The 18,746-nt window shown below is 36.4% G+C and overlaps 1 protein-coding gene across 1 annotated transcript; it reads right to left on the bottom strand.

Annotated features, from left to right (window-relative positions):
* Positions 1 to 4,540: 4,540 nt before the first annotated feature.
* LOC139152398 (mucin-5B-like) lies at positions 4,541 to 12,873 on the bottom strand. Its single transcript, XM_070725521.1, has 4 exons — positions 12,760 to 12,873; positions 7,431 to 7,525; positions 6,083 to 6,786; positions 4,541 to 6,040 (listed from the first exon to the last, which is right to left on the bottom strand). Exons 2-4 carry the CDS (start codon positions 7,521 to 7,523, stop codon positions 5,713 to 5,715), a joined length of 1,125 nt encoding a protein of 374 aa, XP_070581622.1. The 5' UTR covers positions 7,524 to 7,525; positions 12,760 to 12,873; the 3' UTR covers positions 4,541 to 5,712.
* Between the last annotated feature and the right edge of the window lie 5,873 nt (positions 12,874 to 18,746).

Here is an 18,746-nt window from a genome sequence, read left to right as displayed (position 1 = left end):
AAAAGCTCGAGCGATAGCAAACACATGGTATCATTCGAATTGTATACCCGTTGCTACTTGCTATAATTACATATTGGAATTCTTGCGTTAATCGTTAAAGGAAGGATTTGTCCAAGCTGAGAGCTCGTGCGCGTTCCGGCTGAGCTATACCGCGAAGCTAGCGCTGTTGCTTTCACGTTTCGACCAATCACTGCACTGTACGTATTTGCGCCATCAATGTGCTGGTATGATATAATTATTCATACATTAGTTGTCTGAGGATGCTGAGTGGTATTGTGTCATATAGATGCTAAGTTTTTGTGTCGACTTTATATGCTACATTTTCATAGGATACAATTTTTAAAAATCTTAAATATTAGCGTCCAAACGTTTATTCGTTACACCTTAAATATATGTCAAGATGACTTCAGCTTTATACACTACCCGCTTACATGACAAAAGTATTATTATGAACACTAAGTAAAATATTACACCAATCAAATAAAAAAACTTACATGTGATGAAAAATTAATCATAATGTACAAATATATCCTAAGGAAAGATAACGATCGCACATTATTTACCACGCAGGGCTTCATGAAAATGAAATTATCTCCTCTTGAGAAAAATTGAAGTAGTTAATCTTGTTCCTAAATGAGTATATGTATAAATATATATATATAATATATATATATAATATATATATATATATATATATATATATATATATATATATATATATTAGTATATATATATATATATATTATATATATATAATATATATATAAATATATATATATATATATATATATGTATATGTGTGTGTGTTACAAGTAACAGTAACGTTAATGTTTATGACCTTAAAATGCCATCGGTAATGATATTTTCATAAATATTCCAATATTCGTAGACCTGTTTTCAATGTGAGGAGAATTTCATATCTCCTACACTAAGATAAGTCAGCCGAGCAAAGGAGGAAAGGTTGAAACGACTGTAAAGGTAATTCTATCCAGGTAACGAGAATGAAAAGCCTGTCTGAATTTTTTTCAAAATTGTCTGATTGTAGGAAAGGGCAGCAAATAACGAACGATGGTACGAGACTATCTAGAATTTCAGAAAACCAATTTGCAAGATTTTATGTTGAGATAAATTTGAAGTCAAATGATACAGCTTATACAAGTTTTCGAGTTCATTTAGAGCTTGCGTAGTCAAAAATTACGCCTATGCCTGGATATGAAGGTCTTCGATGACGATAAAGGACATAAGGATTTTCAACAATACAGATCTACTTTTTAGGAAATTAGGTCGGTTGTATACGGTCAAAATAATTGTTGCCATGGTGTGTGCAGTATTGAAATATTATTGGATTGATTTTTACCAGATGCTGCGCTGTGAATGACACGTATAAAGAAACCACTTTATAGCTCTAGTATCATTTGTTAAACTATATCCGGTGCACGGTTGTAGACATTGCTAGTATCAGAGAGATGGCATATTGCTATTTGTGCAGTGGTTGTTATCTGGAGTGCAATGACCATCGTTGCTCCACGGTACAAATGTCCAGCGGCTCGGAAATACTTCACTTGTATGATATTAATCTACGATACAGCAGCTCACGCTTCGTGACTGTACACAACAAAAAAGCTTGCAAGCGGCCTTTGTAAATTAAAATATTATTTGGCATTTACTGCTTTTCCCTTTTATTAGTCGTCTAAGATAGTAACACTCGATGGAAATCATGCGTACTGACGTAACGACAGGGAGTTAGATGTATAGAGCTGACGGAGCGAATCGACAACACACGCAGAAACCCTTCAAGTACTCGGAAATCGCATCTGCTATTTCTTCAATGCAAAAACTCTAATCTTCAATCTATAACAAAACAACGATTTCATCGATCAGGCTAGAAGATATTATTTTCAAGACAGTTTATCTTTGGGTAGAATATTGAAGATGGTGGTGTACTTTTTATGACAAATATGCACTCAGTATGAACTCGACAGTTAGATTACAGGACAGGCTTTTAGCTTGCTCTGATCAGTCTCTGTTTACAGGGCATGTTTGATACCCCAAGTCACAGTGTCTGTATTCAGTAAGATTCAAAAGCTGTATTCACCATCCTATTAGGTTTGCCAGGACGAACGATCAATTCCATCTGTATACCATTTTTGCCGATCTAATCCCGGAGAAGCCATGTGGGATGTTCTGTATAACATCGGCACTGCACCGTAATCAAGAGACATACAGATATCATTAATTGTGAACTTTTGTGTAGAGCAGTCTCAGTACAGTGAAACTTTCTGCAGAGGTTCCAGTAGCGAGTTGGAAGTGAAGCTTATGACAACTTTTTCCATAATTTAAGAAAGAAATGGCGGTAAATTCGATATAGTCTTTTCAGATTGTCATGTCAACAGAAGTAATCTTGAGTCGTGGAGCGACCACCAGCTGACTTGACATCATCTTAGGTACCTCTCCAGACTGTAGTGAGAAATTAACAGTTGAAGTTGTGCACTTACGTAAAATATCCACATGCATTTCTTCAACAAGAAAGCGGGAAAGATGGGAGGGTCAAGTCAGAACGTGACTGCATGAGTTTAGTTCTCCGGCTCTGGTCGGCTTAAAAGACGAGAAAGGGGGTATACTATCGGTGTCAAACTTTAGAATGGGCACTTATCAAGTTATTTAGTTTCATCTATCATGGACGAAATTTTTACATCCATGGTTCTTGCACACTGGAACACAGGCGCCAGTGGGCTGGGTAGTCTGCTTGACCGAGTACGGGATCGATAGATCAAGCAGAAAATCGATCGATCAAGCAGACTACCCAGCCCTCTAGCGCCTGTGCACAGGAGGTAAAATGGAGATTACTGTACAGTAGTTTCTGGTTACCAGTTTCACTTGTCGTTGTTATGCCCATTTAACACATCTGTTGTAATTTTCACACCCATTTTCCAATTCTTTCTCAAGTCTCCACAGTTTTCACAGTGAGTAATTCTCTGGGCATTTTGATTCGGTCACAGTCCTGTGATTCAGTCTTTTCTTCCACTCCAGTATCAGTTGAAGAAGACTTTTAGTCTTCGAGACCTGATACTACCGTATGTGGATTTAGAATACTACATATTCCCGCAATGTTTATCATTGAAGATCAAATATGTCTTGCAAGGCCTACTTAGTTTTATAGACACCTGTCTGGAATTAAACCTCACTGAGATGGCAGTAAAATAGCCTAACATAAACTGCAATACAACCAAAGACTTTCCAATCTCTGGGTCAGCTACAATAGTACCCTTTAGAAGCTTAACGTTGGTTGCAACAATCCAGCCCGCATACTTTTAGGTTATGACAGGCGTAGTAGCGCCAGTTTAATGTTTGTCAGAATAGGATTGATGGTTTTGATGCTCTGCCTGGAATGCAAATCTATGGTTTAAGGTAGTATAGCTCCTCGAAAGTGAAAGACTTCAACTTTTGCTCAAACTTTCCTGAATGAAACTTTCAACCATACTTTTACCAAATCAACAGTAAAAATCGAGGGTCACCGTCCAAAGTTTGGAACTAGCGGAACAAGTTACCACACATTTTACGATATTTGAAATTCAAAACTGCCGCCATTCCTATGTTAACTCTATGGGGAAATTAAAATTTGGATTTTCGAAAAAACTAAGCCGGTTAAAGTTTTTCTTTCTTCAAGAACTTCAAAATGAACCCCAACAAGTGGTGTATCAGAAAAGAATTGTAGAAATTTGAGAGTCCGACTATCTGTCCCCCAGGCAGGTTCTACCTTAATGAAAGGAATATCAACAAGTGACAACATCATTATACGAAAGGTCCATGATACCGTGTACCTTACATCTGATTTGAGAAAACGGTGGATAAAGACAGTTTTCTTACTCTGAGTCAATAAGTGTAGAATGTATTTCAAAGAGCAATCCTAGCTTTTTTCCCTGTTCTAGCTTTTTCCCCGACGTGATCAGTATATTTGAATATTTTCCCTGTCCTGTGATGTATATGGGCAGGTATGAAGTCCGAAATAAAGAAATAATAATCAAAATAATAATAATAATATGTGCTGCCATGCAACTGGAAATGGAGTAGTGTAATCGAGAGCGAGCATTAATCCGTCAAAGTTGATGAAATAGTGAATGGCTAAGGGTTGAGGTGGGTGAAGCATCGTAGCGCAGTGTGAGAGTCCCAGCCTCTCGAACTATAGTCAGCAGAAGTGAGACCGAGATTTGCTTGGTAACCGTAAATGTCACCAATACACAGACAGTAGAAGCGCCTTAACTGTCCCTCTAGATGCTAGTGCCACAGGATTGCGAATACCAGGCCTCAGTACGGTACTGTAACTCCGATCCTGCAAGGAAATTAATTCTGCGTAGAACAAAGATAATTTATTTTCATTAAAGAATTGAGATTAATTCTATTGTTTGTAAAGTGTACGTTTTTTCTCCGAAAATATTACTAAAATAAATTGCTGATTTCTTTGTTGGCGTTAACAGTAAAGGTTTGTCAAAAAGTGTTTGGCCATAAAGCCTGGAAAATAATATATCCATTCTTAACAATGAAGAACCAGAGAGTACTTAAACTAAAATTTTGTCAACGAAGACAAATTTTTAAAGAAGCATACTTTGAAAATAGCAGAATCCAGGAAAATGCCAATATCACAGTTGTGTAAATTTAAATCGGGCAATGTGACACATGTACTTCTACGACCTCAACGGGGTCTGTAAACCAATTGCCGCGTCTGTTTACTGCACTAAAATAAGATATGTTGAGACTGAACATAAACACATTTAATGCTGCGCGACATTAGGGCAACAATTGAACTTTGAAAAAGTCTATGAGAAAGTTATAGTTCAGGCGTGATTTAAAACAGAGAGTGTACCACAATGACATTTACACCATGCACCATCATCAGTTCGTATAGATACTTCCATGGATTCAAAGCTGTTTGATAGGTGATGTAAAGGGCTTTGCTGCTTACCTTCCCATTTCGATGTCTTGTATATCTGGTATGCACATTGTTAGTGTTTAAAAACGCGGAGCAACAAATTGCGTTTTTCACAGTTCGTTATTTTTTCTCAAATTTGCTCATTTACTATCAACGAAAATAAAAATATAAAGTCATAAATTTCTACTCGACGTGTCACCAGTCAGCATTGTGTCGACGATGACCGACTCTTCAATCCGCACACGCCTACAATCAATCAGATACTCTCGTGACTGACGAAAACTTACATTTTGCTTTTGATATATCGTGTTATCGTTGAGACAGAACGACTCACACAAAGATAAGACGAGTAGGACGTACTGGTAGTCATCGGTACGAGATGAACTTCACTGTGTCGATATGGATGGCAAAATTAAGGAAGCATGTTCTTTTTGTTCAGAGAAAGCCATGCTATCAGCAGCAAAGGGGTGGCATTCATTCCTAGATACCGAAGCACAGATGTCTATTTCTTTTCTAACATTTAAATATGGATGATTCGGGGAACCACCTCAATCCAAAATACGAATAAGGGGCATGGCTTATGTAGAAAAATCAACTAAAACCAATAAACCTATACAGAAAAGCTCTGGTCATGAATAATGAAAAGATAGACAAAAGAAATATTCGAGGGAGGCGGTTGAGGGAGACATTTTGTAAAACGTCGACATAGAGTTTTCCTGTATGTTTATACGTGTCGATGTCTACCCTGTTAACATTAGCAAGTCCTGTATAGCCAGTGGTCGGGTTTACTGGAATCGGGAAAGAACTGTACGAATGTATGCATTTAACTGGGAAAAGTATGCATATATTTGAATCCACATTGCTGCTTCGCGAGATTTGTTCTGTTGCTTTTGTAACAGTTTGCAGGGCTGAGGTCGAATTCGATTTGCTTTCCATTGCTGTCGTTTGGCTCCAACGTTTGAGTAAGTTTTGGTTGATGTTATTCTTTGCCTCAAAATTGTCTTCGTCAATCTGGTCTTGAGTGTTACCACTGGTCTACTTGCATGTGTTGCCATTTCATTCTTTTTCGATGCGACCCGTTCTGTCCCGAAGGTGGCTTCGTTACTCCCGAAGGTGGCTTCGGTACTCCCGAAGATGGCTTCGGTTCTCCCGAAGGCGGCTTCGGTACTGCGTTGTGTAGTCTTACCATTGAGTGTTACCATTGGTCTACTTGCATGTGTTGGTGAAATGTCAGGCACAGTTGCCATTTCATTCTTTTGCGATGTGACCCGTTCTGTCCCGAAGGTGGCTTCGTTTCTCCCGAAGGTGGCCTCGGTACTCCCGAAGGCGGCTTCGGTACTGCGTTGTGTAGTCTTACCATTGAGTGTTATCACTGGTCTACTTGCATGTGTTGGTGAAATGTCGGGCACATTTGCCATTTCATTCTTTTGCGATGTGACCCGTTCTGTCCCGAAGGGGGCTTGGGTAGTCCCGAAGGCGGCTTCGGTACTGCGTTGTGTAGTCTTCGAAGGCTCCGTTGGTATTTTCGCGTTGCCACTTTTCAAATCCTGCATACTTGTGCTACCTCCAACATGTGGACACAACACGCGGATTTTATAATTAAAACAGTCACCGCTTTGTTGACTATGGAAACACATAAACCCTGACGAGGGGGAACAAGTCAGACTTACTTGCCCAGTTTCATCATACAGAGTGTGCGGTGGTGAGGCTAATCGACATTCGATATCGACAACGTCATCACAGAAGTTATACTGCTGCCGTAATGCGGATAAAATCTCAAATTCTCCGATTGATGAGGGGTCGATTGGACCGCCATCTTCATCATCCATCCAGTCCGTCCATTGAAACAACTCACCGTTCTGTAATGAAATGTAAATTGTCAAGTTGATATTGTTTTGTCCACTGTCATGTAGAGGAAAGGTTAGCCACTAACAAACTCCCATAATCTCCCCTTTACAGACGTTCTATAGAATTAGGAATACACAAATGATAATCGTTCTGATCATATGTACCACACCACAGCGATGACAACCAATCCTGAAAGGTAAAGAGTTGAAAGACAAAGCAATAAAACAAACACAAGCATACACCATCGACAATTTACAATCGTCAGGCGTCTGCATGTTGTTTCGCTATTTGCAATGGTTTTCCATTACATCACCCGCTCCTCTAATTTTAGTTCCGTTATTGAGTTGTTGCTTACCTTTCATAAAATCTGATAAAACGAAAAATATTCTAACCGTACATCTGATGTAGGTTAGAGCATACTTGTCTGTAAAACCTTACTTCAAACTTTCGATTTCGTTTCGTTTTCTCTATCAATCGAGCAAAGATATGATGACACATTTAATGTAGGTGGTGACACTTACAACATTCCAGTAAATGAATAGTTGGCATGAACTGAAAACGCAATGTGAAATCTTGAGCAACATTCCAACATATCCCTTGTTTACTCTTTATTGGTTTTCAACGACTTTGTAAAATTGCCGTGATCACAACATACCCTAGTTTCCATATCTTGTGCACACACTGGCCACAAAAGTAGTGGCAGAATACAGATTGCAGCTTGCCTTGTACCTCTGTCGGTCGTCATCATTTCTGTGAAAAGTGAAAAGATTAATTGACACGAATTACACTTCAAAAATTTTTTCGTTATCCCGATGATCTGTTGTTGTCGTTTGTGCTTAAATGAGATAGTATAGTATTATATTTTGCAGTATTTTGCAGTATTTTACAGATACAAAGTTCGGTATAGAACATTTTCTGTTGGGTTGAAAGGTTCAAGTATTTGGTCGGCTTATTTCAATGAAAATGTCAAGGAAAGTAACGGAGAAACACCACGCTAATCAACAAAATACAAGTGATATAAGAGACATCCAAAAGATTTAAAGCTTAGGCTTTAAATTCTCATGATAGCAAATAAACCTTTCGATGGTTATTTGTTCAGTTTTCAGCTTTTATACAGATCTTACAGTTAGGGACCATTTCAAAATACACTCGACAGAACGGCTCGTTTCCTGGAAATACGCATGCGCAGTGCAACTAGTGAATTTTTCACGGTTAATGAATATGGCCATAGAATACGAACGCAAACCAAGGCAGTCTCAATCAAAAGATGGCGCATGGCATGAATGTGTCTGTGTGTGAGAAAATTCGATTTCGAGACATTGCCTTTGTGTATGAAACTAACCATGAATTCTTTATTTCTTCATAATTTTCAGAATGAAATTGGAGTGTGTCTCTCTTCGTCTAGTATTTGGCAACCCTTGATATGAAAAGTGTCTAGTGATTGTAAGGTATCCAATATCCATTAAGGAACATTTTCATAATTCGTAGCATTGAATGAAAATGTGCTCAATTTCACAATTTACTTCATACTGCTTTCAATACTTTGTGCAGAGCAATTGTCTTGTATGTACTAGGATTAAATTGCACATGAGTCAATCATCCGTATGTCCATCCTAAAGCCATAAAAGCCAACTTCAATTATTGAAATCAAAATATCAAACAAACGATTATACATCATGTACGGAAACTCTCCTTGGAGCTGCTAAATTGTTACGAAAGCAAAGCCAGGTGAAATCGCCGATTTTACCGGAAAGCAAACAAACTGAAAACTTAACACTAAAACTAAGAGGTTATAGGTTGCAAATCAATAAGACGTTATAAAGCAGTGTACAGATTACAATGCTTAACTATGCACAGCACGGCTGCTCCTATAATATATAGTCTCAAAAATGAAACTAGTGTGAAATACCGAGTAAACATAAACGCTGTACATCAAATTAGTCCCTCTTAACTATAGTTTTGCCTTGCTTTATATAGAGCTAAAGTACCCTCCCTTGAAATTTCTGACATTTACCTGATCATTGGAATGATCACAAAAATATCAGTACTACGATCTTTGCTAATTATGCAGTTCTGGAAAATTTATCAATAAATATTAATAACATCTACTCGACCTTCTACAATCTTCAACATGAAGTACACACCGCTACACTTGATTAAAGCCAAGATAATATTTAATACGAAACAGAAAGAAGAGCAAACAAATGAACAAAATATAAGGAATTAAACAAGCAATAATAGCACAACAAAGCATTTCAAATAGCCAACAAGTCAGCTGACTGAAACTTGACTACCAATACACACTATGTCGAAAAAACTAGGTAAAGACTACTAGCTACCTAAAAGCACTACATCAATAAACTAGGTGAACAAAACTACTCAAAGATTGGGCGAGGGTCTCCGCCAATCTGCTTCCGGGCAAAAGCTTGGGTTGCAAACCGAAGACATGGCCTAGAATGAATGAACCTGGAGACAAGAAGCCTGAAACAAAAACTTGGTGACGCTTAGTGTCGTATGCAATAGAAGAAAGGTTAAAAAGATAATGCATACCAAGATGTCAACTTCAGCATGTTAAAGTGATTTAAACAGCTGCATCCTGCAAGGGGGGCATATAGACATACAAATTAGATATATGTTATCATACAAATCTTTATCTTAACCGTTCATTCAGAGACAATACCTCATTAACACATGACGCATCTTTAAGGAGGGCACTATCTCCAGGAGTAGTGGATTTTTATGAGACTTAGAATGCATGCATCTCAGCTTTTAGGCAAAATATTGCTTCACTCGGTACTAGCAACGTGTGTTGTTGACCATGTTGAGGGGCCAGTAACTGCCAAAACATTGAAGAAAACTGGATTATTTGTTACCTCAATTTTCATAAGTAAGATACGGCATTATTCTTTATGTGATTCAGTAAGTTTAGCGCGGAATTAAGGAGGCTAAATTATATTTGTCTATTATCTAAACCACCTCCAGAAATTTTTCATAATATTTTGAAAGCGTTTAAGGCTACATCTAAATTTTACTAAAATTAAATCAGAATCAGATCAGATTTTGCGTAAATTAACGTTCTTGGTATAAAAATCAAGGGTTTAAAATGTAGGCGTTTCACTATTTATGTTTCTTTACTATCGAGGCGTTAACACCTAAGCTCGAACTTTAACTCTCTACTAGAACTAGATTCCTTGTTCTACTATATACTAGTCATGTACTTAATCTCAGACTTTACCTAGGAATGATACACGTGACCGATGTTGGCAAGGTCGAAATCATAAACACTGTTTGATTTTTATCAGGAGTTATCTCTTCATTTGTGTAAGTGCAGGGTTAAATACCAATGATCATTTAAACTATGTTTTGCTTAAATCACTAAATTGTACTGTTCAATCTTTTTAAGTCTTTACGTTGTCATTGTGACTCTTCTCCTTAATGCCCATAAACTTTCATAAAAATAAAATATTTCAAATAAACAAATAACCACGTGATCATTATAATACTGTAGTTCACCCAGAAAAAAATTGTTCGTATAGGTTTTCTGAAATGTCAAGGCATTTCAGTATTTTAGGTTTTAGGTTTAATCCTAGTACATACATATAGGTTTTCTGAAATGTCAAGGCATTTCAGTATTTTTTCTTGTTCTAACTAGATAAAAGTACATATCTGTAAACCTGATGAAACTCAAACTTTCACGTAGTTTTAGAAATAAGACGATATTATATATCCCGCATAACCTTGTAATGTAGCATGTGAAAAACTTAAACTTTTGCTCAAACTTTTTAATGAAACCTTCAACAACTGTCTTACCAAATCAAGAATTAAAATCAGGGGTCACTGTGCCAAATTTGGTACTAGAGGAAGATCTTACCTAACATTACCGATAATTGAAAACCAATACGGCGATTACCACTCTATTAACTCTATGAAGAAATATATCATTTCTGATTTTCGAAAAACTGAGATACTAAATTTTTTTCTTACTCCAAGGGCTTTAAAATGAACCCCACAAGTGGTAAATAGGAAACGAATGAAAAAACTTGAGAGTTCTAATATCTGTCACCGAGGCGAGGTGGAAGGGATGGGGTTCAAATTTCAGCTATTTTATAAATGCAGAATGACATTTCTACGGCCGTAATTATCGTAAATTTCCATTATATCCTTGGTAGAGACCTTTAATTCATACGGCCACATCCTAAACCTGTGCTTATTTATAAATTTAAGATGTTAATGAGAATAGCTATAATTATAGTAAATGTCCGGATATCTCTGGTAAAATGTTTCAAGTCGAGAACTTTCTGCGCTTTAGCTGATTGATCAATTTAGAACAATATAATGAGATTATGATAATTATCGTGATAATATGTATTTTAAAAGAAATCAGCCGCCGAATGAAATTTCAAATAATAATTTGGAAGCAATAACAGTTTGTTAAACTTCATCCAGTTTGTAAATTTCGACGAAATATGTGACCATGAAAAATTCACCTACGAAGGATCTTTCCTGAGCTAACTTAGATGTATAGAATAATGATTTGAACGCGATTAATTTCCATCACATCGTAGTTAGTCACTACAGGTGCATAGGTAATACATGCACTTTAGAAAAGACCGTAAAACTCAACAATTCCGCACATACTCGTCGTGTGTAAATGCGGGTATGGTTTTGTTAACTTTAAAATGTGTACAATCGTCTATATTCTGTTTTGGATATGGTATTTATAGAAAACACGACAAACATAGGCAGTGAATCACCAGTTTTCTGTCCTGGAACAGAGTCGTATTACGATTAATACACATGTATGAACACGTAGATCACAAATGTTATTGAATTTAACTCACAGCAGGACCACATGAAGCTACGTTATTCTTGAAGAAAATGTTTCTGATATTTTCATGACGAAATCGATCATTAACAATTTTCATAAAATCATCTCCACCTATTCTGTGTAAAACTGGTTAAATTAATAAAATTAACTCGAAACGAAGTGACAGTTGTCGTGCTGTGTCTCTTGATGTAGCTTGTCAGCCAAGTCGCACATGAAAGTGGCAACACTAATACCGTTTTAGCCCTATTGACAATTCAACTAAGGCTTAATTAACACTAACAAGTTTTAAATATCGACTGGTCGTTCTGATTTTGTCTGAAAACTTCTTTACGAAAAAAACTGCTAGCTCCTGCATCGCGAAATATAAGCGCTAGACCTTCATACAAAATTTAATCATAGATTGCTTGTCAATTTGTCAGATAATCGCTGTATCAGCATGAATCCTTGCGTTGCAAATCATTCACTAGCTTAAGCATATTCAATATTTAACATTTTATATCATACCGGTCTCTTCAATTCATAACAAAATGTCCTAAAATAAGGATGCCTGCAGACTAGCATGCAAAGTGCATGTAGGCCTATACACCCATCATCCTAAATGCAACCAAGGCAGATTCGTACCTTTGAATTCTCACAATTGACTATGAAACTGCAAAATTTATAGTTTCAATTTTGCTGTTTAACTGTATAGTGCGTTTTTCGTGAAACACTTGCTGGCGCCTTAAACGGTCGAAATCGCATATTAAGACCCAAGTAACTTTTGCTGCAAAAACAACAATTTAATGTAATATGCATCATTATTGTATTACAACATATCTCGAAATAGAGATCTGTAAAGAAATGTATATATCAATGGTTAAAATTAATCATCAGTGGAATATTGATTATCATAAGAATAAGAAGTATGCTTTTTTATATGCTTATGGGATCATCATTGGAGCGATTTAATTTGCTAAATTGGTATAACGTAGGCTACTACTGAATGTTTCTTTTTAGAAAAAATGGTCATTCGATCACAAAGCTGTCAGTAAATGCCAGGTATATCCCTGATTGGTTACGAAATAAGCCTGAACATTTCAACTCCGACAATGCTGTGATATTAATTTTTCCTAAGGGATATACAATAAGGCAAATGCACTATTTGCATCACACTTACCGGGTATTTTCGATGGTGCCTTGGTTGTTTTCTCAGTCTACACAAAACAGCTGTCCGGCCTAGAACGCTTTGCAACTAGAACTGACGATTGATGAAAGCAGGGGCATGTCCCGGAAATAAAGTGACATTATTTAAATTTTATGAACGTATCTACAAACACATGCTATTTTTAATCTTTGTGTTTTTGATAAAAATGCTGCCCGTATCACCTAAATGTCAGTTGCCAAATTGTAAAAATTTCAATTATGTTTACATAAAAATGTCAGCAATACCCTAAATTTAGATTCAGATTTAATAAAACATTCTCCAAAATCTGTTATTTTCAAAAAGAAAAACACATTGATTCCATTCGATCGAACTTATGATGAACTTGAACCCGTCCCCACTAGGTGAAAATTGTCGGCTCATCCACGGCTCTAATCTGCGATTTTAGACCCATTAGCATTGAGAGTGAGGCTATTTACAGGCTTCTTATATTAAAGTGTGACGCATTTTAAAACTCCACAAAGCGGGTCAGGCTGGATTTCTGTTGTAAAAGGTCATGTTAGTAACAAAAGAAGGACGAGACCAATGCTGTTTCTTTGCCTTAGATATTTTAAGACTTTCGGATGCAGTTTTATAATTTACAAATTTGCATTTTCAAATTAAATAATATAAGTATAACATTTTTGGTACGCCTAAAGAATGCATGACGTATATCTGAATGGATAATAACAGATGACGAGTCCATGGAAATACAAAAAGAAGTCTGACAAAACTGCATGCATGCAAGCATATGTGTATGTATGTATGTATGCATGTATTTATGCATGCATGCATACATGCATTCATGTACGTACGTACGTACGTACGTACGTATGTATGTATGTATGTATGTATGTATGTATGTATGTATGTATGTATGTATGTATGTATGTATGTATGTATGTATGTATGTATGTATGTATGTATGTATGTATGTATGTATGTATGTATGTATGTATGTATGTATGTATGTATGTGTGTATGTATTATGTATGTGTGTGTGTGCGTGTGTGTATATGAATGTATGTGTGTAATTTATCAACACAATGTCTATATATAAAAATGTGCATGATATAAATATGCATGAGACCAAAGCCATAGATATTTTATTATCTATATGAAATACTGAAATACCTGTACCGCTCTAATATTATGCCGCTGTGAGACTGTCGCCTTTAGCCCTTGAGTTCCTTAAGCTAACCTATGAAAGTTGGTCTGGAGATCCTCTAAGAAATTCAAATTGGTCGCAAATATACTGTGCGCGTAAAGTCAAACGCAGATTGCGGCTGTCTGTGTCTAACGCAGATTGCGGCTGTCTGTGTCTTCTGGTTAAAATTTGTTTGTAGGTGCCGTTGTCTGCTCTCATCTGCGATTTTAGACTCATACGCACAGAGAGTGAGGCTATTTACAGGCTTCTCATATTAAAGTGTGACGCATTTGAAAACTCTATATACAAAGCGGGTCAGTCTGGAGTTTTGTCGTGAAAGGTCATGTTAGTAGAAAAAAGAAGGACGAGGCCAATGCTGTTTCTTTGCCTTGGATATTTTAAGACTTTCGGGTGCAATTGGATAATTTACAAATTTGCGTATACAAATAATTTGAGTATAACACTTTTGGTATGCCTAAAGAATGCATGACGTATATCTCGATGGATAATAACTGATGTCGAGTCCATGGAAATACAAAGAGAAGTCTGACAAAACTGCATGTATGTATGTATGTATGTATGTATGTATGTATGTATGTATGTATGTATGTATGTATGTATGTATGTATGTATGTATGTATGTATGTATGTATGTATGTATGTGTGTGTGTGTGTGTGTGTGTGTGTGTGTATGTATGTATGTATGTATGTATGTATGTATGTATGTATGTATGTATGTATGTATGTATGTGTGTGTGTGTCAGTGCGTGCGTGCGTGCGTGCGTGTACATGTATGTATGTGTGTAATATAGCAACACAATGTCTATATATAAAAATGTGCATGTTATAAATATGCATGAGACCGAAGCCATAGATGTGTTTATTATCTATTTGAAATACTGAAATACCTGTTCCGCTCTAATATTATGCTGCTGTGAGAATGTCGCTTTTAGCCCTTGAGTCTCCTATGAAAGTCGGTCTGGAAATCCTCTAAGAAAATCAAATTGGTCGCAAATATACCGTGCGCGTAAAGTCAAACGCAGATCGCGGCTGTCTGTGTCCACTAGTTAACATTTGTTTGTAGGTGCCGTTGTCGGTGCTCATCTGCGATTTTAAAATTATAAACAGTTGCAGCATTTGCCCCGTTACTAGACCCACTTATGTGCTTTTTTTTTGAGAAAAATCATACATGTATGGATTTTTCGAGGTAAAAGTCATGAAATGTGACAAAATAGTTCTAGATTTTGTTTAATTTTAACTAACATTAGAACAATTGGATGTCATTAATATGTTATTCAGTTTTCATTGAATTACCTTACAAACCTTGGGATTGGAAAATGTAAAAGTAAAATGGAACTAAAATATTTTCAGGTCCCCTCATAGGCAGTGCAATAATTCAAGTCCCACCCTCCACTACCCCGAAATTTTCGAATCCCCCTGAATTCCTCCTGCCCCCTCAGTGCTTTTTGTGACTGCAGCCTTACTGTCTTTACAGATGCATATGCAGAGTATTTGCCAAACAGAAATTTGTTATTCGAGCATGCTGTGGGGATTAGAACAAGAAACTGCAGTCGATACACGTACCAATAACAAAACATATATAATCGGCCAAAAGGAACAGCTAATGTCTCTTTTATACAAATCTCTTAATTGTATCCAGTTTTCCTGACAGGCAAGGAAGTCATCCTGTTTCCAAACCGTTTTTTTATGATCACAAAGGGGACAATAGCTTTTATGTATACCTTCATTTATAATTTGGCTTGTACAATGTAATTGTACAGACAGCACGATCATTGTTTATCAAGAAACTTATGACAGCCTAAAAATCAATATTTAACAACACTTACTTGTAGATTCTGATTTCACTTCTGACTGAAGATTTGTCAGGGAAATATTAAATAGTTAACGTTTACCTGAAGTGAAATCACACTTTGAGTGAAATTTCAACATCAAGTTTTGTTGTCCACATCTGCAATTTCAAACACCTAAAAATATTTTTGTATTATGTAAATTTGTACGAATAATTATCATGTTTGATGAAATCATTCTTAGAATATTGCATTATGTTGAGTTGCATATGCATCTGTAAGACTTGCATTATTAATTCTATTATGCATTACATGAACTACTGTGTGCATTGTATGTGAAGATTTCAGTTCAGATATGTACAGTATCCAGGGTTTTTGCCTTTACGCATTGAGCTGCGATTAATGATTAGCAAACAATTTATCGCAGTTTCATCTTTATCTTGTTCAAAATTGCACATACGGTCCAAGCGGATAGTGAATATAAGTTTACACACATACCTAAATACATTCTCGCAAACTTATTTTAGCTTGACAGTAAAATGATAAAAATAATGCTAAAATATACAGCTAGTGAGGCTTTAAGGGAACGTATGGTTTTTTTTTACTTATAATGTACTTAGATATTCCATAAACAGTAAAAACGTCGAATAAAACATTGAATTGTCGAATGAGTCAATGTTTGTCATAGGTATTTTCATCACGTGAACCAAAACTCACAAGTTATTGAAATGGTTTAATAGTAATATAATTGTTCTTTATCGCACTACCGTTTTTAAGGTTGTGGATTCAGTCGAGTGATTTACACTGCAATGTTTTCGCTACATGACTAGGTGCCGTATGTTGTGAGTTCTAATCCGATCGAGAATTTACTAGATTTTCTAGCCTAGATGTATAGTACTGCTATTGGAATGAAATTTCTCCGAGGCCATCAGAAAACCAGTTTAGCAATGTAGTCATAGGCTTTGATGACGTTTGTTTGCAATGCATTATGGCAAGTAAGTATGTGCAAGTGCTTCGTGAACTCTACAGCGTTTTGAGGGATCACGATCAGAAAAAAATTGTAACAGCTTTGCTAGTTATTGAACCGCTCTCTTTTAAAGGCATGGGTCAGGTGTCAGATTGTCTTGGCTGGAAATTTACTTACTAGATTACAATATAAATTGGAAACAAAAGGCTATTAAACCTTCATAATCCTCTTACGGACTAGAACAAACTCGATCCCTGGGATCGAGTCCCCCTACCTTTAAGGGTGGAGATTTAGCGTAATGACTGTGATGTCTTCACTATGTAATTAGGTGCCGTACTATGTGAGCTCAGATCTGATCGAGAATTTACTCGATTTTAGTAATTGAGTAAGTGGACATAGTAGCTCTTCGACAAGACCGAGTTACTTTTTTTGTTGTGGAGACGGTCGAATGGAATTTCTTACATAATTACTGCATTTCAATTTCATGTCTACAAATGCATACGCGAATATTTGCGATTGTAAACATGCAACGAGGATATTTACTATGGCTGGAGATAAAAGGAGGCTTAAAATTTACAATTATTCAACTAACCATTCTTTATGAATAAAGGTTATGAAAAGAAGCCACTGATTGACAGTGTCAAATCTCTCCAGAAATCTGCATGCACACACACAGCATTTGCTTCTTGCGTGAAGATGCTCACAGAAATTGGGCAAGAGACAAAGTGTAAAAAGATATTGGTCACAGTTGATCTAAATCTGGCGAAAACCTTTAGAAATAGATAACATTTAAATATTGCAATATCGTTTTGCAGAACGAAGTGATAGAGGTCGTAAATGTGGATAAACAACGGCTTCAAACTTAGAAAAAAACCTTGTGAAATAACTTTTAGGTAGGCGATGTTGCCGTGAGTGTGTGGGGGTTCGATTCCCGTTTGGGTTATAGTAAAATTTATATTTCAACAAAACGTAAATACTCTCAAGGATACATAGTGTCATTCAGATCATGGAGGTAAAGGCCTTTTTTACCTTCGTGTTCAGATCAACCGGTTGTTGCCCTTTATGAAAGACGAGTTAACAAAAGGCAGTATTACTGTTTACGTTTGTTATGTGACTTTTCAAGACTGTTTATCCATCACATGTCACAGATGTTATCTTGTATCGTTTGGTAGCACCACACGGAACTCTTTTTATATAGATAAACAGATATTTCTGAAAGAAAGAATGTATTGCACAATTTTACTTCAAATCTTAAAATTTTGAAAATTCGTCTGTATATATTTTCATTGTGTCAATTAAGTCATCCGTCAGGACAATGATATGTGGTAGCGTCCACAATGTACACTCAATTTACTGTACAACAAGGACTGCTCATGCACCACCACTTCTGTTCGCCAAGGACATGTACATAACATAATATTTGCAAAATTTAATGGACGCCATGAGCCAAATCTCCCCGCAGAAAAATACAATCTCTAAAATCGATTACATTCCAAGTCATCAAAATTCTCGCCAACATTACTTTTACAAAGGAAGTTATTGAGGTCCGCAACATAAACAAGATGTAAGAGTTCCTAAACGATCACGCCCCGTGGACCCCCTCCCCTTGACTGTCATTTCATACTGGATGATCATGATGAATCCCGTTGTTTTAGTATGTTTTGAGATCTTTCTGTAAATTAGGTGGTATAATGTTTACAGTTTCACAACTAGGGAGTTCAACTGGCCAAGAAATACGAAAAAATCTAGTGATTGACGGCCAAATTTTGAAAGAAATTTACATTACAGAGGTTCTGTGTTTACATGTTTGTGCTGTTATCTTGCTTCAGGCGTACAAGGTAAGTACAGAAACAATGCAAGCGAATAAACATTTGTCAAGTAATTAGTTGCAGTTGATCGAATTTGGACAAAAATTTGTTAAATAATTCCGAATAAAAGGTGCCATACTCAAGGATACCTATTGTCATTTAGAACACTCGGTCATTGCACTTAACGAAAGATAGGTTAACGAAAGGCAATCTTATTGTTAACATTTGTATGC

The sequence above is a fragment of the Ptychodera flava genome, chromosome 15 (genome assembly GCF_041260155.1).
Source record: "Ptychodera flava strain L36383 chromosome 15, AS_Pfla_20210202, whole genome shotgun sequence".
Classification (NCBI taxonomy): Eukaryota; Metazoa; Hemichordata; class Enteropneusta; family Ptychoderidae; genus Ptychodera; species Ptychodera flava.
The sequence above is the reverse complement of the archived record's forward strand: the minus strand, read 5'-3'. Positions and strand labels throughout refer to the sequence as shown.

What these genes read in the sequence shown, in the direction of transcription:
- LOC139152398 (XM_070725521.1), bottom strand. Translation starts at nt 7,523, where the DNA reads ATGATGACGACCGACAGAGGTACAAGGCAAGCTGCAATCTGTATTCTG. An exon ending in CACAAGATATGGAAACTAGG is followed by an intron (nt 6,787 to 7,430) that starts GTATGTTGTGAT and finishes ATTTCATTACAG; the next exon opens with AACGGTGAGTTGTTTCAATG. An exon ending in CAACGCAGTACCGAAGCCGC is followed by an intron (nt 6,041 to 6,082) that starts CTTCGGGAGAAC and finishes TACCGAAGCCAC; the next exon opens with CTTCGGGAGTAACGAAGCCA.